At 38.6% G+C, this 24,512-nt stretch overlaps 1 protein-coding gene across 9 annotated transcripts in view; it reads left to right on the plus strand.

Moving 5' to 3' along the window:
• Chst9 (carbohydrate sulfotransferase 9) overlaps positions 1-24,512 on the plus strand; it is a 257,514-nt gene that overhangs the window by 177,692 nt on the left and 55,310 nt on the right. Inside the window, exon 1 of one of the 9 annotated variants that reach the window (XM_074070108.1) lies at positions 625-12,692. The exons of the other annotated variants lie outside the window; for them this stretch is intronic. Within the exon in view, the coding sequence (XP_073926209.1) occupies positions 12,674-12,692 (19 nt within the window). The 5' untranslated portion in view covers positions 625-12,673. Of the gene's footprint in view, positions 1-624; positions 12,693-24,512 lie in introns of those variants that run through there. 9 annotated transcript variants of the gene reach the window in all.

Below are 24,512 nucleotides of genomic sequence, written 5' to 3' on the forward strand. Positions count from 1 at the left end.
AATTGCTATTGTTTAACCCATCCAGCCTGTGATATTTGGTTATGGCAACTAGCAAATTAATACATCTAGCTATTTTAAAACCAAAATTTCTCTGTGTGCTTTCATTCAGTTTCCAAGTGGCCTCATGCAGAACAAAGGAGCTGATTTTCCTTGCTTTCTTTTCCCCTAGACCTAGTTACAGATTTTTAGGATTGCAATCTTCTAAAAAGCAGTTAAATTGAACTTAATTTCTCTTTCTGTCTCTCATTCCTTACTTTTTTCCCTTTTCTTCATTTATCATATTAATTCCTCATTTGTCATTGCCCCATTTTCACTAAGATTTACTAAACTACCTTTCCAGTGACTTAGTGGTAGTATTTTGACTTGATAAGAATCTTGCCAAAGATGGTAGTATAAAAATTCATAGATAAAGAAGATTTTTTGAGCTCTTTTGCTATTATTTATGGCACAAGTTTGCTAACACCATTCTATATCCACCTTCATTTCTGGACCTAAAAGTTTTGATTTCCCCCCCCCAAAAAATGAAATATAATGTTTAAATTATCTTTAATTTCTGTGATTTTTTTTTCATTTTTGAGAAAAGCTTATAAAAACTAAGTTTGTTTTTTTTTTTTTTTTTTTACTTCAAAGTAGCAATATTCTGAGTTAAGACCAAGTAACACCTGCAGTGCTAAGATTAGCCACGGAGAGCTCTGTGTGCATAGCCTGAAATACGAATCCTCTAGAATTTATGGAGAAGCATTTGTGCCTCAAAGAGGTCCTCCCACTCTTTGGCTGCCACCAACTGCCACTTTAGGGAGGAGAACAGACATTGTCATCCCTATTAGAAAAATGTTCTACCCGACCTCACCTCAGATGAGGTCTTGCTATGTGGCCCAGGCTGACCCTAGACTCCCAATCTTCCTGACTCAGTCTCTTTTTTTTTTTTTCTGACTCAGTCTCTTAAGTGCTGGGATTACAGCTATGCAACTCCACACCCAGCTCTAAAAAAAAAAATGTTATTAATGAGTAGTTTGAAGTTATGAAATGCATTAAAGTGTTTGAGTTGTGTTTGGTATATCTGACTCTAGTTAGAAGGAAATGAAAACTTCTAAATAAAAGATCCTCCAAATGCATACTTACAGATACTTGACTAGGAGGATTCACAAAGCAAGTAAGTTAAAATATCCACTTTAAATTCAAGCATTGTAGTGGTTTAATGTCATTGCTTTGCTCGGGGAGGGGGGGGAACTAGTTGTTTCCTTTTTTCTAGCCCTGTTCTTTTCCTTTTCTAATACTAAATGCATCCTGTGAAATGTTACACAGTCCTATTAGTTTATACCAAAATACAAGATCTGATCTCAAGGTATAAAAATCTACCCTGTTTATTGCTTTATTGAACAAGAATTTCCAGGCAATTTAATCTTTAATTCTGTCAATCTATGCTGATTAAGAACCACTAATCAAGGCACAGTCTCTGAAGTCCAGTCCTGAAGTGGATTATTCACATGCTAATGTATCAACCAACCAACTAAGTGAAACTAGTAGCTGTAGTTTGGACCTTGAAGGTCCCACAAAGACCTGTGTGTTGAAGACTTGCTCCATAGTCTGTGGCACAACTGGATGGTGGTGAGATCTTTAGGAGATGGGACCTACTGGAAGGGAGCTAAGTCATTGGAGTTTGCCCTTGAAGGGTTTTTGGAACCCTAGCCCCTCCTCTGTTTGCTTCCTGGGTTCCATAAAATATGCAGCTCCTCCACATTTGCAATCTCCATGATGTGCTGTGCCGAAAACAATGGTGTCAACCAGCCATGGACTGAAGACATGACTGTCTTTCTTATAAATTATTCATCTGGTATTCATCACAGAGGCAGAAAGTTAACACTGTAATCTATATCCATACATTTATTCATCACTCATTTAATGAGTTTCTCTTATGTCAGAAATTGTGCAATGTTCAGAAGTAAATAAGAGATAGTCAGTCCTTACCCTCAATGATCATAAAATCCTTTGAAGGAAAAAAAAAAATAACACTCTCCTCATTCTCACATCCTCTGTGCCCAGGCTCTTGCCACCATCTATTCTCAGAATAGAGCCAGAGTCTGTCTTCTTCAAGTCACTAGCTTTTAGTTCAGAATTTAGTTCAGAAATTCTGCCAAAGTAGAAATTCATGTTCCTGAGCCCTACCTTGATGGATTCCTGGAAGTGAGAATGTGGAGTGGACTCTGCCTCAACAATGGAGGGATCAATAAACATAGGAATGGGACATAAGGAGGAAAATACATGGTAAATAATGACATCAATTCCCCCTCTTTCTGCATTGTTCCCTCAGCAAACATGCTGTTCTTCTTACCATACTTAATATCCTCTCCTAGCCCCTCTTTCCCTCCCAACTACTCCCCACTGCTCTGTATTCTGCAGTAGTGTTCTCCAGAGAAGGTCTTCTTGTCCATTCATTCTGAAAAGTTTCCTGTATTACTCAGGGGTCTCCAGAGAAACAGAACAATAGAACACATATAGATGTATATGTGTATTTAGATATATTGACATCTATTTACATAAAGAGGCTTATTAGGTGAACTAGATCACATAATCAGAGGCTAAAAAATCCAAGATAGGCCATCTGCAAGCTGGAGAGCAAAAGGGTCAGAAGCATAGCTCACTCCAAGAAGCTTGCAGCCCCCAGCAGTACTAAGGCTGATAAAGCAGCCTTCATTCTAAGGCCAACAGCCCTGAGAGTCTCTGGAGGGCTACTATAAGTGCCATAGTTTAAAATCCAAACAATCCAAAGTTTGATTTCCAAAGATATAAGGAGAATGTGCACAACTGTGGGTTCACATTTCACCAGAGCCAGAGAGTGACATTTACCCTTCTTCCACTCTTCCGTTCCACTGGGGCCCCTGGCCAATTAGATATTGTCCACCTACACCCAGGGCAGATCTTCCCCCTTAGTTCACTAACCCACATAGTTATCCTCTCTGGAAACACCTTTATGGACAAGCCCAAAAACAATACTTCACCAGTCTCTAGGCCTCCCTGTATCCAAAATTAATCACCACATCATTCAAATTTCCCTGCTTCACAAAATCAGGGCCAGTCACTAATGGTCAACCTATTATTAGAAACAATGGTTGATTCTCAGTCCTCATCTTCATCAGAACTGTCAGAAACATTGGACATGTTCAATCACTCCCTTCTCTTCAGAAAACAGTCTTCCCTTAGTGTCTATAACACCTCTATCTCCCGTTTCACCAGCAGATGGTTCCCACATTCCTTCCTTCTTCCTCCTCTGTCTACAGTTTTCTAATCCTAAGATAGCACAATGCTATTTTGTCATTCCTCATTTTATACCATGGTAACAACCTTCAAGATGCATACTATTAATCCTAAAACTTACACCCAGATCTTTCTCTAGACCCCAGATTCATTAACCCAACTGCTTACTTGGAATTTGGCATTAAAAGTCTAAGAAACTTAGACTCAAGTAGTAGAGTGGCTCAAGTAGTAGAGCTCTTGCCTAGTGAGGCCCTGAGTTCAGACCCCAGTATTTTAAAAATAGAATCTAAAAAACAAAATATGTCAAAACTGTACATGTATCCAGGTTTTCTCTGATGAGTCCATAGCCTTCTTCCCACTGACATGGCACTTTTACAATTTGTTTTGGTGACTGTGTGCCTGCATTTCCAGTAAGCTGTACAATGAGAAATGGAATTTCCAGACTGTGGGGTGAGCATGGACTCAGCTTTGGTCAATACCATTTCCTAAAGAGTTTTATAAAGTGCTCATACAAAAGATGTTCCCCCATTAGCATATGAGAGTTTCTCTTTTTCCATGTTCTCACCAATATTTAGCACTTTTTGCTTTGTTACTTTTTGTCTGCTTATCTGTCTCTGCCATTAGTGAATAAGGAGCTTAAGACAGGGGCCTTTGGATTTCCGAGACAGGGCATATAACAAGTGTTTGATTCAATTATTGAATAAATGAATTTTATTGTTTTCTTCTTGAAAAGGTGCTATATGAAAAATGAAATTGCATAGTTTTTAAGTGAATTAATAAATACTTGAAAAACTCTCATATGGAAAAAGAAGTTGCAATGAATAGAGATTTCAAGAAATTAAGGACCACCGGCACAGTGGCTCATGCCTCATAATCCTAGCTATATGGAAAGCTGAGACTGTGAGAATCACAGTTCAAGGCCAGCCTGGGCAAACAGTTGGCAAGACCCCCTCTCTGAAATAACCAGAGCAAAATGGTTCAAGCAGTAGAGTGCCCCCTTTGCGAGCATGAAGCTCTGAGTTCAAAATCCAGTCCCACAAAAAAAAAAAGCCAAGGACCATAGAGATAAAAGTCAGAGAGGTCTTTGAGAAACGATTGGAAATGTTTCCAAGGCTCTGTAATCCCTTTCTCACTTCTCCTTCCAAATTGTGAGCTCCTTGAAACTGGCAACAATATCCTATTCACTGTGACCCCAGATTCCAACAGTGGCTGGCACAGTGCCTAACATACAGTGAACTTACCTTGAGAGAACGGAAAGAAAAGAGGGAGAGAAGAAAGGACGAATAGAAGGGAGGAGAGAGTAAAAGAGATGCTTAAAGGCATATGTGGAGTCTTGCTGATGCTACTATCTTGTTTCTTGATGGTCTGGATCATCTAATTGGCAGAGTAAGGATACATATTCTTAGGTGACTTACAACACAGAGCAACAGATGAAAAAGAGTAAGAGTTTAGTTTTTATGAATTTATCATTTTGTAATCAGGGATATTTTAAGAAATTGTTTTAGCTACATCTACATATTTGCTTTATGTTTTATGGTTTATCCTTTTATTCTTAATTAAATATGGGTGAAGGGACTAGGAAGTGGGTCAGCATAATCTTTTCAATGTTAGGAAACTGAGTCCTGCGCCTGGGCAGAGGCCAGGTCAGTAGAGCCTCCTGGGTCTTGTTTACTCCGTGTAGGAGTTTGTACTTGATCTTAAAGGCAGCTGTAAGCCATTGAATGGTATTAAGGAGGGAAAATAGCATAATAGATTTGCTTTTCTAAAGGTCATTCTGACTGCTGTGTGGAGGATTGATTGGGAAGTGGGAAGGGGAGGATGGGAGACTGGCCTGCAGAAGACCAAATGTTGAAACTGATCAAGAGAGAGTTGATAAGAAATTGAACTAAGGCTACAACAGGATTGAGGAAAACAGGGACTGGATTCAACAAATATTTAGTAAGTTGATTCAACCCAGTGAATTTGCTGACAAAGGTAGAGGGTTTGTCAGAAATGATCAGAGTTAGCTTTAAATATAATAGTGGTAATTAAATTGTCAGGCCTCTGCTTCTACTGGATCGGCAAGGTAGTGTAATGGAAGTCTTTGTTAACAACAAAGCACTGTACACGTACAAAGTGGGATAATTACCCACAGAAATCATACCTCCAAAGTCCATGTGCCAGAGGCAAGTCCCGAGAGTCTGAAAATGAGTTCATGTTTACTGGTGATGAACAGCAGGACAGCACATGTATTCCTGGACAATGAGCTTACTGTTCATTCCCAAGTGCTCATTACAATGGAAATTAATAGCACTTGAATGATTGATGCCGCCCTGTTCTAAACACACCACTTAGCAAATACTTGCTGCAGCTAAGTAAGTCAGGAATTCACACACTGATTAATGCCGGATATGAGTGGCTATCTTTTGTGAATGGAATAAAGGTGGATACCTCACCATGCAGGATAAGCATCATATCTACATGTGTCATGAGCAAGATTTTTTTTAATAACTTGGCATTTATGTGAAAAGAACTTTGCCTGGTTTTGCATATTTGTGTTTTGGCCTTCTAAAAATGAACATTTAGCTGCTCTTACTGATATCTCATGGGGTTTTAGGCAAAAGCCTTTATTTAAAATATTAACTTAAATCTATAACTGATTCTAATTTCCCAATCCACTTCTTAGTTTGGGAAACTAGAAAAAAACTGCAATATTTCAATCCTTGTTAGTAAAATACGTGAGGAAATAGCAAAATAAGAAGCCTCCTGTGGCCTTAATCCATTTGCATTAATATTACAGGACTTTCCCTACATATTTAAGGATCATTTCAATATAGATAACTATTAATCTGCATTTTGAAGGAAGACTGTACATATATTCTGTAAGATCACTTAATTTTTACATATACTTCCTGCATTAGGATTTAAGATATACATATTCAAGCTTCTATTTTGGCCAATGGGTTGCTACAAAATTATCCCATAACCTCTTGAATACCACTTTGCTCATTTTCTGCCCTTGGTAAAATATTCATTATTAGCCACTATAAATTATAAAATCTTTTTCCAAGAAAAGTATGGACTTTCTTTTTTAAGAGATTTAGCACTGATAAGACTTCTTGCCGTAGGCAGCACTACTAGTAATTGAATCTGCATGCTGAAATGATAAGCCATAGGAATTTTTAGAGGAAAGAAATCTGACGTGTAAAGTGGAGTAAAGGCAGGTTGATAGAGAAGGGAAAATTCAGTGTTGTGGAACTTCCTAACTCCAGTGCGAGAATCCTTGAATAACTGAACATTACAGCATATATTGAATATTAATTCTATCGAGATTTCCAGAGTAAAGAAGCCTACTAAATAGGTAATCTATCTCTCCCCCCCTTGTTACATTTGGTATATAATAACCATTGCTGTTACTATCCTTAGGCATATGGGTCAATATAGTTAGATTAAGCACTAGTTCTGTGTAGTTAATAAGAATATATTGAAATCTATTATATTTCTAGTCTTTGTGGACTGTGAAAATTAATAACATTTGTCCCTTGTCTTATGTCATGGTCTTATAAGGAAGAAAGACAAGTAAACTCATGACTTTAATAGAGCACCATAAATCTATGGTGGAAGGTTGTTTGGAAGTACAGAAGAGGTATACCTAAGCTTGAGGGTAGAGCAGGCAACAAAACAGAAGGCTTCGGAAGAAGATATATCTATGATATCTTAATTGAGACTAATAAATTATTAGTTATAGCCTAGAAGTGGTAACAATACAGCTTCTTTAAAAGCAATTGGGCAACACATATCAAAAGTCATAAAAAATGCTAGGATCTAGAATTTCTCTTCTTTGAAACTTTTGCTTAAAAATTAAAACATGAAACATAAAAATTTTATTTGACAATTGTAATTGCATAATTATTTGTGGCAACAATACAGACCAGCAGCAGAAGAATTATTAAAGAAATTATAATTTATTGACTCAGTAGAGTGTAGGAGAGACACACATAATTTTTTGAATACTTACTGAGCAACTTTTGCCGTGTGATAATCTAGGCTCAGTGTCTATAGGGTCAAATACACATGGTTCCAACTTGAAGGAGCTCATAGTAAAGTGGGTAATTAACTTATCAAGGAAGAAGAGAGATAGATTCCAGTGGTGGCATAAACATGTCATTAGACTGCAGATGAAGCCCTGTAAATCAAATCAGCAGGACAGATGAAGCTACCAAAGGAAATGATGCAGGACTTGAGTTTTGAATGATAAGACAGGAAAAATGAAATGGAAATATAGAAAATTTGTACTTTATAATGTTATGTGGGAAATTAAAGGAACCTATAACATTGGACATACGGTTTTTTCAGAGCTGTATAAAACTAGCCAAACCCCCAAAAATGCAGAGGAAGGCCACCTATAATCTCAGCTACTTGGGAAGTGGAGATGAGAAGATTATGTGACCTTAGCTGGAAAGTAATTGAAGCACAAAGGGCTATGGATATGGCAGAAGTGGTAGAATGTCTACTTAGCAAACACAAAGCCCTGAGTTCAAACGCCAGTACCATAAAAAGAAAAAAGAAAGTGTTAGTGATGATCTTATGGGTGATATTTTTCTCATTTTTCTTATTTGGCTTTTCCCTAAATATGCTATTATAAACAAGTACTGCTTTGGTAATGAAAGAGAGGTATCAGGGTTAGTCACCAATAGGGTAACAGGCATGAAGTGTTCACATGTTATAGGAGAACTATTCACAGCCACATTCTCATAACAAAATGGAATGAGCACATTTCCAAGAGGCAATGGCACAGAGTAACATCCTCAAACCTCAAAACAAATGACAAAAACCACAAATAGAAGCCATGTCACACAGGTCACCTAGAAAATGCTTATTGGTTAAGGTCATGATTCTCTCAGATTTATCCTTCTATAGAGGACCCACTCTGTTTGTCTCTGACCCAGACAATGGATCTGTCATTTACTCAGTGAATTAGTGCCTTAATTTGCATAACACTTTATAATTTATGAGACGTTTTCATAAAACTTTTACTTTCATTTTTATTTTCTCTATAGCCCTGTGAGGTAGGTAGGACTGATATTATTTTTCTGATTTTACAGTTGAAGAACTAAGAATCAGATGAAGTTTCTTGCCTCTGGTTACAAGGCTGGAATTAGGAGCAATACTGGAACCTAGCTTTCTTTCTGAGCAGTGTCTGCTCCTCTGCATCACCAATACAAGATGGTAGACACCTCTCTCTTCAGCTTACAAAAGCTGATCAACATTTGTGAGGGCAGAGACGCTTTCTTATTTTTAGTCTATGTAGGTTCCAGGACTAAGAGACTTCTAGAACATGATAGAAGCCAATACACTTTTATTGGAGCAATGAATGAAAGGATTATCAATACTCTGATATCATACTTCATAAACATATAGGTCCTAAATAAGTCATCTAAATAAATGTTATCATTTTCCTTAAGGAACCCAACTCAGAAAGGGATAAATATATAAAATGCATATAAAACAATAAAAGAAAAGAAAATTATATTAACACAAAAATCAGGAAATGAGGAAAGGAAGAGGGGTCAGTTAGGAAGAACATAAAAAGAAAGTCTTTTCTGGGTCATTTCTTCCCCTTTCCCCTGCCCCCCAAACATTATATGCACATATGAATAAAAGAAATGAAAAATAAAAAATAAAAAAAGAAAGTCTTAAAGACAAAGAGATTCCTAATTAAACAAAATTGAATAATTTATCATTAATTTCCATTTTATTCTCCAAAAATCAATTGTCCATATTAAACATTACTTTATATTATGAAAAATTAAAACAGAGGAGAAGAGAGCATGCCTTTGAAAATCATCAAAGCATGACTTATTTGTTACACACATACCTGCTCTCCTGCCTGCTTCTAAAAAGAGTATTCATTTAGCATTCACTGATGAGCAGAGGAGTATTTCTGTTCTCCTGCTGAGCCCAGAAGTTTTTTTTAGCTTATTAAGGTAATGCATACAACCATGCCCTAGTGACTTCAGCTATATATGCCCTTCGAAAAATCTCTAATTACATGTTGGACACCCTGCATATAAATGTCACCACTTAGAATAAGAATCAGACTTTCTGCTTATGGGAATGTTTTCCACTTGGCTCCAGTGTAATATTTTCCCTGATCTAATGAAAGAAAAGTCCTTAGTAATTTCTTCTTAAGCATAACATTGCATATTATTTTTCTACAATGCATATAGTGTGGCAACACATAGCAACACATAGGGAAAAAATTCTACTAACAGATAAAAATAGAAAATTATGTTGATATCTGTGTGGCCCTAGATGTTCCCAAAACTGCAAGTGTTCCTTCCCCCCATATTACTTTTGACTAGCTTCACAGACTTGGCTTTCTGTATGTATGGGAGGTATCTTTAAATCCTTTTTTTTTTTTTTTTAACAAATGACCTTTGGAAATGATTTCCAATAACTGCAGCTGACTTTAAGCTCAAGGCTTGGTAGTGAAAGGTCACTCTGCATTTAGACTAAATACGGATAGATTTGCACTCCCTGCAGCAGGCTATTGCTTTAGGACTTGCTATTGTATTTGACCCAATCTTCTTTCTAACCCAAGCATTTAGACAGCTTCCATCTGGGTTTTGTTTAAACTTCTTTTTTTAACTTCAGTACAAGTTAAATGGGTTTACATATTAGCTAGTACTCTTTTTTTTTTGGCATTAGAGATGCACATTTTCCTTAGACTCTTAAAACAATAAGATAGAGTATGCATATTGAACTTCTCATAAAATATTCTATGGTGTTTATACCGAGGATGTTCCCAGTTCATAAGAGGGCCTGGCAAGGCATGTGTGTGCCTCAACCCCTCATCTCCTTCTCATTATTTCCCAATCCCTTATGAAAGAGCAACAAGAAAAGAAAAGCTAAAAGTCCTTTAGCCCAGGATGCTATATACACACTTGATATTGCTGCACAAAAATGAATGCAAGGAGATGGACTTTTTCCTCGTTTAAATCTGAGAACCATCAAATCACCAGTGCTACTATGATGGCCATCTAAGGAGCAATGCCGCACTCCTGCCCTAGCCTCCCTGCCTCAGTTTCCTGGTGGCTTCCTTTGTTCATATGACTTTGCCACACCACACAACCTCTACAGGAGAATCACACAGTGCTTCCTGTCTTGTGGGAGCCTTGGGGAAGAGAAGGAGTTCAAAAGTCTTGGAGAGACTCACCCTTTATTTCTAAGTGGGTTCTAGGAATGCTATCAGTTGAGGTAGGACCCCCATGCCTCTCCCTTCTGGATTCTGACCTCCACGTTGCCCAGATTGAAAGAAAAGTTGCTTCCTAATGCTCAACATGTGGACCTCCAGAAAGACTCTGGATAGGACATCAGGAGACCTGAGTTCAGAGTCAGGTTCTGCTTTTCATCAGTTATGAGACTTGAAGCTAAATTACTAGTCCTCTAGACTTGACCTTTTGTCTGGAAAAATGAGTTAATGGAATTAATTTCTGTAAATTCACTGAAATAATGAACAGCTTTGACCACATCCCTTTTTCTGAATGAGCGTGTTAGAGTCCTTGGGGAGAGTCAGACTTTACTGCAGGCTCTCAATTCTGATTTCAAAGAAGGTTCCTAGATGACCCCACCTGCCTTAAAGATGCATCATGATTTCTTATATTCATATGACAGCTTTAAAATTCCAAACCATTTTCTCTTATTCTACTTATAGTAATTAATTTAGTTCTCCTGATTAGCTGATGACAGGCTGCCACTCCCACAACCCTGCAGGTTGCTTGAGGCCCTGGGTCCTCCCTGATGATATGTGGAAGCATGAGGGAATACTTCACCTAGAGTCTCCTCTGCCTCCAGGTGAAGACATTCTGGATTAACTAATGCTCTACAGGGCCTTTCTCAGAAATCAGGCTGAGTCTGTGCTCTTTCCCCTCCCCTGGCCTGTCATACCTACCTGTTACTTGGCTTCTCCTAAAGCCCATCCTTAGATCACTTGCACCTGAAATCTTGGCCAGGAGACCCTCATCTATAAAGGCAGTAGATTTAAATAACAAACTACAGTTATGGGACACAATTGTGTTGTCAACAGACCCATGTTTGCGGCAATGCTACTTAGCTTTCAGCGAGGGGTCCAGAGTTCAGGACCTCTCCTCATATCTACAGTGGAAATAATAATGCCTGCTCTGCCTACTATGTGGTAGTTGGGAAGCTCGGATGAGATCATGAATGTTGCAAATATTTGAAAGCTGTCATGCACCATATAAATATAAAGAAAATAATTCTCAACCTGAAACAAAATTTTAACCTAGACTTAAAATCATGAATAGGTTTTCAGAGGAAATAAACTTAACATCAGTTAGAAGATTCCAAAACATACTTCACATGTTGGTTTCCACCTACTCCTTCCTCCCCCACATTCCTCAAGCTTCTCTTTCTGGAATGTTCTCTGATCTTTCAAGAAACTCCATCTGTGATCAGGAGCATTACTAGAGAAAGTGTTGTGTTTACTTCACCCAAAGAACTTTGTGTGCCTACTACAGCCTGCTGAATACTGCTTCTAATCTTAATTATTTCTTATCTCTTACTTCTTTCATGTCAAGTCGTATTGGGTCTTAAACCTTCAGAAAAGGAATAGCACCTCCTTGAGTTGGCCTAGGTCATAGTTACAGTCCTGTACTTCAGATTTTCTATGTTGTCATGAATTAATGGAACACAGTAAAATAGAGTTAATAGAATGTATGGCCTAGATGGTATCTTGATTAGAAATGTCTTAATGGGTCCAAAAGATCATGGCATACATGCAAAGTTCTTTTTTTCCATCAAGGCACTACAAGATTTATGATAAGATTTTACATTCAATACGGATCTGATTAGAGAACTCAGCATGAGAACTTGAAGACATGAAGTCAGAACAATTTGGTACAATAAATATTTGCCAAGCACTTAGGCACCAGGTGTAAAAAGATTAACACATAGCCCTACATGGAAGAAAAAGATATGAAACAGATCATTATAGTAGAATTTGGTAATACCTAGCACACTCAGTGCAATGGTATTCAAAAGATACTTTCCCCTCTAAAGTGTTACCTTCTCAAGTTTTTTATAAGATACTTGAAAAGCTCTTTAACTTCCCTTGGGTCTTTAATCCACTCACTGTTCTTCATTTTTTGTCTCTTCACTTATCTTTTGTGACAACTGATTCATCAGAGTGGTCTCCTTTTTTGGTGAAAGATAGGTTCCAAGACCTGATACCAAGGATAGTACACATACAAATAGAGGAAGTAACATATACAGAGTGGGTACACTAGACTAAAGGATGATTGACTTCCCAGACAGAGTACTACTCAGAACAACATGCAATTTAAAACTTGAGTTGTTTTTTTCCAAACTTTTCCACTTTTTATTTTCAGACCACTATTGGCCATGAGTAACTTAAACCATGGAAAGAGAAAACACAGGTAAGGGAAGACGATTGTAGCTGTCCACACACACACTGCCATGCCTCTATACCAGGCCCACAGAATAATACACAGAACAGAACAGACAAAATCCTAGCTGTTTAGTTGTGGAACTTACATTCCAGTGGTAAGAAACAGTTAACAAGTAATTAAGTAAACAATAGGATTGCAGACTATAAAAAAAAAATCACAGAGTAATGTATCTGAGAATAAGTAGGAGAGGACTCTGTAAGCTTGTTGGTCAGAAAAGACTTTCCAAATATGAGACATTTGAGCTCAGACATGAAAAGGGAGAGTATATTCTGGTTAAAGGGAATGTGCGTGTGACTGGGAAGAATTTTGTGTAATCAAGTGACCACAAGGAGGCCAATGTAGCCAGAGCTAGTGAACAAGGAGTAGAGTGTCAAAGGGTCAAGTCAGAAGAAGGTAGAGGCCATCGGGGTCATGAGAAGAAACATGATTTCATTTGTAGAACTATGCAGCATTTGAAACTACAACTGCATTATGAAACACACACCCTTGAAAGAAATCTAAATCAGAGCCCAAGGCAAAGAAAAGAGCTATCACCTCTTGTGAGCTGACACCAGCTCTCACCTGGACCCTGCAGTCCCTCTCTCACTCTTCCCTGGCTCCACCTTTACACTCCAAATATCCATCCTTAGTAAGGTCCTTTTAAAAGAAGAGTAAAATCATATTTGGGGTTTTTGTTTTGTTTGTTTTTCTGCTTCAAACCCTATTTTGGCTCCCCATGTCATTTAGAGAAAAAGCCAGAATCCTTACAAGGCTTCCAAAACCCCACGTGGTCTGGTCTTGGCAAGCTACATTCTACCATCCCCATCTGCTGCAGCTGCGTAAACTTCCTTGCTTTTCCAAAAATTCATGAGGTGCTCCCACCTTAGCACTTTTCACAGCTGCTCCCTCCTAGAACCTTTTTCCTAAGACAGCCCCATGACCAATTCCTTCATCTCCTTCAGGCTTTGTTCAGTGTCACTATCTCAATGAACACTCCAGTTCCTTCCAAGATCCTGCTGCCATTCCTTGCTGCTACTCCCATCTCCCTTACCCTACTCTACTTTTATTTTTCCGTACATGAATCATCTTCTAAAACATTCTATAATTAGCTTACCTATTGTATCATTACTTTCTGTCTGTGCCCCCTCCTGAGTCTATAATTGGAGTGAGTTTTCTCTTGCTCCTGGTTATTACTGAACCTAACTGGGCCTAACTGGGGGCAACTGGAGATTCAGAAGAGACATAGGATAGACAGACAGACAGAAAGTGGGATCAGATGTGTTGGGCAGTCGGGTGAAGATGCACAACCCTCATTGCTTCTTTTCTCTATCTTGATTCTTGAAGGACTTACTCCTTTATAGTTCTTTAAAACCTCTCTCCTTAGACTTGCTCTGTCCCATGTTTTCTCTTTAGCTTTCTTAAACCTTAGACTTACTCTGTCCCATGTTTTCTCTTTAGCTTTCTTAAAGCCTCAGTGCTCAGACTTGCAAACACCAACAGCCACACCTAAAAACTGCATGTGCATAACTCTTAAAGTCACGATCTTTAGACTTGCATGGTCCCATGTTCTCTTTAGATTTTCTTTAGCTTAGCTTTTCTAAAGCCTCTGTATAAAGTTTTCGGTGCAGACTAGCACCGTCCCATGTTCTCGCTTTAGCTTTCTTAAAGTCTCGGCCCTCAGGCTTGCTAGCAATTCCCCTCTAGCAATTCTCTTGCAGCAATTCTTTCCCTTCATCAATTCTTTTCCCTTCCAAAAACCTCCCACATCAAAAAGCCAAAAGCCCAAAAGCCAAAAGCCAGAAAACCTAGAGCCAAAAGCCTTCCCCATCAAAAAGCCAAAAAGCAAAAGCCCAAAGCAAAAAGCCCCAAAACAAAAGCCTGGCAATCCTCCTTCAGTGAGTCTCTTATGTCCAGTGGTAAACAGGGTGGAGCAGCAGTTCTCAGGGAGCAGTGTGACACTGTAACAGGAGAAACCCGTGTTCCTGCTTCTCTAAAGGTAAACAACTTAGGAGAAGCAGCTGTCCTGCATTTTCCTCTTCTGTGGCGGGGGCTGTGCTGATCTCAGCTTACAGATAAACATCTTAAGAAAAGCAGCTGAGCTGCATTTCACCTGCTTATGTCCAGTTCTCATAGGCTTCTCATAATCCTCTCCACATATAATAAGCTCTAGGAGGCAGAGACCATTGTCTGTGGAAGTCATGAGAGCTATCCAGAGAAGTTTATCTATCTCTCCTTCCAAGTCCACTGTGGAAGTATATTTCCTCACTGCTTGAATTTGCATGAGGCTGTGTCCCCTGTTTTAGCCAAGAGCAAGTGAACAGAAGGGGTGAGTGGTACTGTGGCAGAGCCTTTCATAGCTGATGCACACTTGCCATGTTCCATCACCCTTCTGATGTGGCATCTCTTACCTCTCAAGGTAGAACCTGCTCTATTGCGTTCACTCCCAGCATGATTAATTTGATCAAAATCTCCCTAGCAGCCATCAAAGGACATCTCATATGATCAAGCAAAGCCTTTCATTTAAGCTACTGGGAATTGGTGTGTCATTGGTATGTCACTGCTACATAACCTGGCCAATTATGACTAACTCTCATGTGCTCAATGCCTCATTGGTGCATAACATATACTCAGGTGTGTATGCTACATACCTATGTAGGTGTGTAGCATATACTCAGCAAGTGTTTGTTGAATTTCTCTGTATTTATTCTTAAGTTTTTGTATTGCATGCTTTAATTTAAATATACCAAAGTTGAACTCAGGAGGCAGAGATGGGAGAATCTCAGTTTGACGCTAGCCCACACAGAAAGTTAAAAAGACCCCATCCCAACAAAAAAGCTAGACATGATGATGCCTGACTGTGGTCCCAACTATGCAAGAAGCATAGGTAGAAGAATAATGCTCCAGGCTGGTCTAGGAAAAAGCAAGACCCTACCTGAAAAATAAACTAAAACAAAAAGGGCTGAGGCTGTGGCTCAAGTGGTAGAGCACCAAGGAAGTGTAAGGCTCTGAGTTCAAACCCCAGCACCACCAAAATAAATAAATACACTAAGGGTATCACCAATATCTGGATGCTAAGTGTCCTATGGATGACTGTGTCAAGAATTGATATTAAGTACATACTGTGTGAGCTTCGTTTTTCTTTGGGTCCCAGGGGAGTAAGCCACTGAGTCTACCTTAAAGTAATCAGCAGTCTAGTTTCGGAAACAAGGCAAACATACAAAGTCACATGTCCCACTGTGTTGGGCTGGGTGACAATCCAGAACCCACTCTGGGAGTTCAAAAGTGGAGGAATCTCTATGGGCAGGGCTCATTAGAGAAGAGAGCAGGGTAGTGCTACCTGAGCTGGGTCTCAACCACTTAGACAAGCAGAAACAGAGCTAAGGAGAGAGTTACAGTGCCCGGGATAACAGCCTTCAATCATACACAGGCAGGGATGGATTTTGAAATGTTAGAAGGTAGAATTACTGCTCTGGTTAAAAGCCAGACTATAGATCTTCCCTAATTGAAATGTTGTATGTCTATGGGCTGGCTCTGTGACTTTAGACAAACCCGTTAATATCTCTGTGTCTCAATTTCCTCTTTTGCAAAATGATGATCTTAATAGTACTCACCTCAGAGGATTATTGTGGGAACTGAATGAATCAATATCTACAGTATTTAGAACAGCACCTGGTGGATAGTGAATGCTCATTTGGAATGAAGGATAAATGAATTAGGCAAAGCTCAGTTTTGCAAGATCTTGAATCTGAGCTGAAGCAGTCTATGAGTTCACTCTGTAGGCAAAAATATTGACCACCAGCAGCTCAAAGGTTTGCATCGGAAAACTGTGTTCAAGAAGGTTAAGATTATAATATTGAAAAGAGGAGACCTGGAGGCACAGAAAATGGTTTGGATGCAGACAGAATCACCTCATTGTGGATGATTCTTATACACATCACAATAATGGCCACAGACAGAGGAAGGCATTCTAGAGGAGTTGCCCTGGACCTACCAGCTGGTCACGTGGGAAGCAAAAGAAAGAAGCAAACAGCCTAAAAGTTTCACGTCAGGCAACTAAGGAACATAATAATAAAACCAACAAAAATGGTGAGAACCAGAGGGCAGCAGATTTTAAGGGACAGATGACAGATTCACTTTAGACACTACAGTACCAAGGTCAAGCTATTTATAAGGAAATTAGATATGATAAACTGAACCTTAACTAATTTAAGGCTATGCCAAAATGTTACTCAGAAAATTTTCCCCAAATAGCTTACCTAAAATATCTCCCTCTTCCCCTCACTCTATTAACTTATCACCTTGATTTATTTTCTTCATTCCACTTTGTGGCACAATATGACATCATACATTCATTTATTTCTACCATTTCCTCCCCATCACCTAATGTAAGCTCAGGAAGAACATGGAACTCTTCTTTCTTCCTCCTGGGAAGAATTCCTCTGGGAATTCTGCTGAATTCCCAGAATCCAGGACAATGCCTGACCCTGTAGGCTTTCAAGAAGTACTTTGAGAAGAAACAATTTTTTTAGTTGGGAACATAACTCCCAAATATATACTAACAACCAAATTTACTGTCAGCATGTGTAGAGCCATCTACCCTTCTATCAATTAAGAAAAAAATGAAGATAAAGAAGGAAGACTAAATAGTAAAGCACGTTAAAATATAAATTCCAATAAAGACAGACAAAGGGGAGAATGGAGCAAAGTTGAGACTATACTTGAACTTATTTTGTTTAAATAAAGGAGGCAAGCAGTGGAGAGAAGATGTGTTCTCCAATCAATACTATAGGCAAAATTGGCTAGCCATCTGGAAGAAAAACATATCTACATTCTGTCCACAGTCATTACATCAAAACATATTTCAACTATATCAAGTTATTAAGCATAAGAGTCATCAAATAATAAACACACAAATCACATCAGGCCTGGTGGCATACTTCTAAAATCACAGCACTCAAGAGGCTGAGGTAGGAGGATTAAGATTTCAAGGCTACATAATGAGACCCTGACTCAAGAAAAAAAATCATAAAATAGCAGAAAATAGCTCACTGTTTTTTAATCAAACATAGAATGACACAAAAATTCATATACCATCACAAATTATTTAATAAATTCACAAATATTAAAACATAACAGGCAAGAAAATTTCCATGATCCAACTCAAAAAACAGTGGAATTTAAAATTGTTTCCATTTTGAAACACAAATACCTAACTTCTCTATTGTGCTGCAGAACTATTATAAATAAAAAATAGAAGTGTGGAAAATGGGCAATTCACAGAAAGGAAATGCAAATGATTAATAAACATGAGAGAATATGCCTCATTCATACTTTTAAATGCCACATAAAATCATGAGGTAACAATGGCAACAATTCCAAAGCTTGGCAATGCTGAAGGCTGGAGGATGTGGATAAAATTTTTTAAATGCTCATACATTGTCAGTGGGAGTATAAATTTGTATAACCTTTTTTGTGGTCATTTGGCAATAACAGCTAAAATTTAAGATATACATATCCTTTGGTCAGCTCTGGGAATTAATTCCAATTCAAAGAATTTAACCTAGAGAGTAATACTTGTATGAGTCAAAAATATATATAAGAAGATTCATTGATGAAATGCTTGTAACAAGAAATTTCTAAATACATGAAATAGTTACCTGGATAGGAGCCATAGGAGTTCTATTCAGTATAATACAGTGCATTTACTAAAAATGATGAGGTAAATCTATATGTACAGAGAGATGTTTACAGTATACTGTCAAGTGAGAGGAAAAAGTCACTGAACATCATTGCAGAATATGCATAGAAAGCACAATGACAAATGTAAAACAATCCTTGTATGTGCAGTAGAAACTTTCAGAATGCTATACAAGAAGCTGTCCTTACCCATGGGGTGTTGGACTGGTATTGAGGGAACCCTTTTAATTTTCACTTTATGCTCTCTCAATATTGGGTTCTTTACAGTGAATATAATGGGTTTTATAATTTCATTAAGAGAAGAATAAAAATCCTCAATGTCTCCATCACTCTCTCTTTTTGCTCCATCCCCCAAAAGTGTATTTGTAGTGTTTGCTTTATTATTCCTGAAACTAAAATGACAAACCTTCAGGCTGACCCAAGACATTTGCATTCTGGGGACATTAGGAAATTATGCCAGCTTCCAGAAGCTTATAAGCCTCTACAGGAACCTCTGTAAATTTCTGTTAGAGAGGAATAAAGTATTATTTTCATATTGCTAGTATCATCAAAAATTAGCCAAGGAGCCAAACAGTGGTTCACACCTGTAATCCCAGCTACATGGGAAGTGGAGACAGAGAAGGTGGTGATTTGAGGCCAACCTGGGCAAAAAATTTGAGAGAACTCATCTCAACCAATTAAAAAATGCTAGGCATGGTGGCGTGTGTCTGTCATCCCAGCTATGTAGAACATATAAATCAGAGAATTGCAAGTCAGGGGGTCAGGCCATAAAATTAAGACCCTATTTGAAAAATAACTAAAGCAAAAAGGGCTGAAGACATGGGTGAAGTGGGAGAGCGCCTGCCTAGCAAGCACAAGGCCCAGAGTTCAAATTCCAGTATCACCAAAAAAACCCAAAAATTACCCCAGGGACAAACCAAAATACTGAAAAAATTTACAAGCCTCAAAATAGACAACTTTTCTTTGCTTATTCAATTGATAGCAACATGGGGTGTTTTCCAACATTGCTAGGAGAGCTGGGGAACTGACGAGACAGCTGAGAAGATAGTGCTGTGACAGGAAGATCTTGGTTAATTCATTGGAAGATTAATTATAAACAACCACATCACTAGCACTCAAACCTGTGTGAGTGAACATGTGTGTGCTGAGAGAGAATTCAACAGTCTCAGCATTGCAGCAAGGATTTTGTTTAAATCAAGAGGTACTATATGCATTATTTATATTCTTGCCTTGTTGCAAAAGAATTTAAGGCAGGGAGATGAAATTTTAAAAATCCCCAAAGAGCTGATTTCTATTCTTGCAACTTAAAGCAAATGCATATTTCTGCTTTGGAGTTTTAGACAACAATATCATATTTTTAATTGTTTTGGCTCACATTTACTATGTCTAATCTTGTCCAAGGATTTAGAACATATTTCTGTAGAAAACTGAAAATATTCTGTCAGGGCTGGCAGAGTGGCTCAAGCAGTAAGAGCTCCTGCCAAGCAAGCATGAGGTCCTGAGTTCAAACCCTAGTACCACCAAAAAAAAAAAAAATCCTATCAATTGTAGTTTTGTTCCTTGATTTTTTATAATACCTATCACATAAATTACACTTTTCATTAGTGTAATTTTCATAAATTTTCAATTTATCAGAAAAATAATTATTAAAAATTATTAACAACACTAAATTTTCCTAACTTACCCTTCCCAAACAAAATGATCAGTGGATCTATCAGTCAAAAATGCCTGGGATTTTAGAAAGAAATAAAAACAATTAGTTGTGAAAAATTAACACTGTATTCTGAAGAAACTATGTATTTGTACTGAACCACACAGTATGAAGCTCACACTGAGGTGCATCATATTTGATTTTTTTAAAGTTTGCAAATTACTTTGTATTTTTCATGTTTATTAGCATATGTTATATTGTACAAAGTAAGAAGCTTCTGATATTTCTGTACGCATATGTAGTGAAGTTTGATTATGTTCATCTCCTCTGTTGCTCTTTCTTTGATGATTCTGATTCAACTGCAAATCTTGTTGCACTGGATGGTAGTCAGGCTTCCAGGGTATTTTTTTTCTCAATGTCCACGTTAATATCACTCCTTGATATCGAAGTTGTTTCCTTCCTCGGTCCCTCACTAGGTCTACCAGATGGCCACAAGACTCTGGGATCGCCATGAGGAGGGTGGTGTGGGGGTATGACCACATATATGATCTTGTTACCATTCACTCTACTGGTGCTTTTTATTATTCTTTCAGAGGCAAAAAAGACAGTGAGCCTGTATTAAGCTTTTCTTGGCAAGCATTGTTAATTCAGTCTTCATAGCCATGCCATGAAATAAAGTCTATAATTATCTACATCTCTGACTTGAAACTTGTGGCTTACAGATGTTATGTAACTTGCCCAACATTGCACAGATAATGAGTGGCAGCCTCAGACCTTGAACTCATGTCTGTGATGCCAAGCCCATGCTACAGGCCAGGGTCAGACTAAGGAGCAGGCAGACGGCCTGCTGCCTGTGGTGCCAAGTCTATAAAAAGCGCAGAGCGTCACTGGAGTAGCCCAATAATGTGGTATGTTCACTCAGGTTTCCACACACATTTTCACGTAGCTAAAATGTGATTGCGCTATCAAACCAGACAGGCCCTGAAAGCAGAAATAACACTCCTCAAGTGAGTACCCTACCTCATGTGAGTATTTTTTGTGGAAGACACTGTAAATTGCACAAAGCAGCTTCAGGCCAGGACCCCAAATCAAGTGATGCTCACCTGAGTTTCACAATCCAGTTGCCATCAGCTAATAATAACTGACTCATTATTGGTCACTGGAAGTGAGTGATTTCTCATATGTTGTAAACTGTTTTAACAGCTTTCCAAAAAGCTATTCACTTTGGACAATTGCAAGTAATGAAGAAAAGTAAATTTACCACTACTTTGAACATTAAAGGTGGGGGAGGCACTTATTTTCCAGTTCACATCTCCTACCAGCTTGATCCAGCCTTACCTCTGACCTTTAGGCAAACCATCCCTATGTATTTGTTTGTCCTTTTGCATTTTCAGGTCTTTGTTGCTTCCTGTTCCCTTCTTAGACTAGACTGTGAAATACAGGATCAATGCTGCCCACTTCCTTTAGCCTTGTTCTAAAAGGGCACATCTCGAAGCTTCTCCTTACCCGAGACGGTGTTTTCCATCCTTTTCCACATCATGGCACACAGAGTACACAGAGATCTTTGTGTAGCACACACAGTAAGGGACAAGACTGCTGAAGGTGGGAGTACAATGGGCTTGGAGACAGATGTGGGCTATCTCAGGCCCTCACTGTCAGGCCCAGGGGCTGGGGGGTGATACCTGAGCACACCTAGTTACTCAGCCTGAGAGGCTTTGCCAAGAAAGACACCAGAATTTCAATGCCTGTGATCTGGACGCAGCTTTGATTTTCTCACTTAGTGTGAATGCGTCAAGAAAAATAAAACATGGACAAGCAATGTATGCTAAGTGGGAAAAATTAATTTGAAGTTAAAAGTATGCCTTCTCTCCCTCTCTGCCTTTACTTTTGTAAATCCAAAATTATCCTTTGCTAAGTGGCCAATCACACAACCTTCCCAGCCCCTGTCTGGGTCAGATACAAACAGACCAAAGCAGAGGCAGTTTGTCTTTCCCTGGCACCAGTCCAACAGCCAGATGGGTAGCTAAGAAAGAACTTATGTATTACATAACCAATACCTTTTAAGATTGCTAACAGAAATTTACAAGAAAAGAGCTGCCTCTGAATATATCCATAAATTATTGCACCAGTTTCTGAGTGGCTAAGTAAAATGTGAGCAATGGAATAAAGTAAATGACCTGAGCTTAAATTTAGTACCCAATTTTTATAAAACTTGGTAACTTCAGCGCAGGTAGTCTAATTTGTGTTAGCTAAACTAGGGTCTCACGTTCACTTTTATTTTCTTATAGTATCTAAGTTTATATAACATATTTGTTTTTTTTTTTTCAAAAAACTAGGAATTTGGTGGTCTGGCTACAAATATGTAAGTTTCATGATCACTTCTCTTTTCCTTCCAAGAGCGGCAGTAAATAAAAGAGATGCATGCAGCCATTATCACTTGAGCACTTACTGTCTGCCAGGGATGATATATGCCATGTGCTAAGTATGATACATCATTATCACTTTGTCCTCATGAAAACCTCATGAGGTGGGAATTATTCTGACCATCCTCATTTTAGGAGAAGAAATCAAAGCTCAGAGACGCTACATAAATTACCTCAAGTCACACAGCGAATAAATAGGAAGAATTGATCCTGAAGGCCATGTCTGTGATCTTAATCACTGCATTATACCATACAGTACAACCTTCAAATTGAAGTAGATGTTCTCATTTGGAAAATCACATAGAGAGTTGTTTCACTCTTTGTTAATGGTCTTTAAAAATACAAGCTTGAATCCATGCTACCCAGCAACCTCCTTTTCTGTGAAGTTTTCCATTTGAACAGATGGGGGAGCTTACAGGCAGCTAATCTTTTCATTCTTTGTATTCATAAAACTAGACCTGAAGGCTCAAAAGCAAGCAGCAGCATTAGCTTTTGTGACTAGTCCTGGTGATGAGCAACCAAGATGCAGAGTTCTAAGGTGTGGAAATCCTCCAAACTTCACTGAAAGTGTGTATCTGGAAGATGCTGAAGTAGCCCCGGGGTTGGGGGGGGTAGCTTTTAAGTGCTGTTTTGACAAAATAAGATTTTATCCAATGCTTAGGGAAAGGCAGTTTGAGATGGTAGAAAGAACATAGTGTTCAGAGGAAGGCAAATTGAGTTCAAACCTGGCTTCATGAGGGAAGGGGTTTTATTTGCTTCATTTATTCTTTATCCCCAGAATGGTATCTGTTGTATGCCCTCAACATTGACTGAATAAATTAACGAATGAATGGGCAAAATAATAGCTTATTGGAGCCTTAGTTTTCTCCTCTAAGTACTGTATGTTTCCCAGAAAACATCCATTTTAGCATTTCAAACAAATAGTCTTATAATTATCCAACCAATGGTGTTTCTCAAGCTCCATTCCATCTCACAAATGATTTCTAGAAGTCTTCAGTTTTTCCTACCTGACTAACAAACATACCACCTTTCACACGTCACCCCCCAGTTTTCTCCCTATGAACACCAGACTTGTGTAGAGATACTTCCCAGCAGTGGCCTTAGATCTCAGTACCCAGAGGAAATGACAGCTACTTCATGCCATGCTGTTTTCCTTCAGCTCTGTTGGTGCCCAGCTGAGCTGTAGTTGCCCCAGGCCAAAGCTGCTGTCCATCAGCAAAAATCCCAGAGGAAACAGACACCACACTCCCCTCCATTTGAGGTAAATTAAGGAGAAATCGTTCACAAAGAGATTATTTCCAAATGTGGGGTAGGAGTGGAGGGAGCCAACCATGTGCGGTAAGGTAGTAACCCCAAGGAAGTAAGAATTGTCCTCAGCACAGGCTGGAAGTGAGAGGGGAGTGAGCAGGTCCAGGAACTATAGAAGGAGTTTTCTGTAGTAGTGTGTCTCCCTGCAAGTGTTAGCACCCTGAAAAGTTGTTCCCACACCTGCAAGTAACTCTGGCCCAACTTCTTCCTGGCCCTTCCATCACCCTGGAGTCCTCTGTGTTTGTCTCCCTGTTGGCCTGTGATGAGGAACTACTTAAATCCTTCATCATTGTCTAGCCCAGGACCAAAATAAAAAAGAATTTCATGCAGCATAACTTGAATGGTTGACCAAATGAGTGAGTGAATGATGCCAATCCTAACATGCAGAAAAGAAAAGTTTTATTTAAGGCCTCAGTGTGCCTCCTTACCTAGAACAGAAACAAATTATCTTTAAAAAGATGTGGTACACATATTTATTAGAGACAAAAAAAAAAAACCCAGATATGCCTCAGTTAAAAGTATTACTTCTTTCTCCCACCACACCCTACGTAGAAAAAAGTACTAAAATATCTCCTCTGCCTTTTTTATTTAATTATAAATACTTTTTTGAACATGCTAGTCTTTAATACACTGTTCTGAGAATACAATGTAGATATTGTTCTATAGCATTATGTACAAATTCAACCTTATTATTTTTTAAAAGCTGCCAGTTATGACTTTCCAAGCATG

Source organism: Castor canadensis, chromosome 4 (genome assembly GCF_047511655.1).
Source record: "Castor canadensis chromosome 4, mCasCan1.hap1v2, whole genome shotgun sequence".
In the NCBI taxonomy this organism is placed as follows: Eukaryota; Metazoa; Chordata; class Mammalia; order Rodentia; family Castoridae; genus Castor; species Castor canadensis.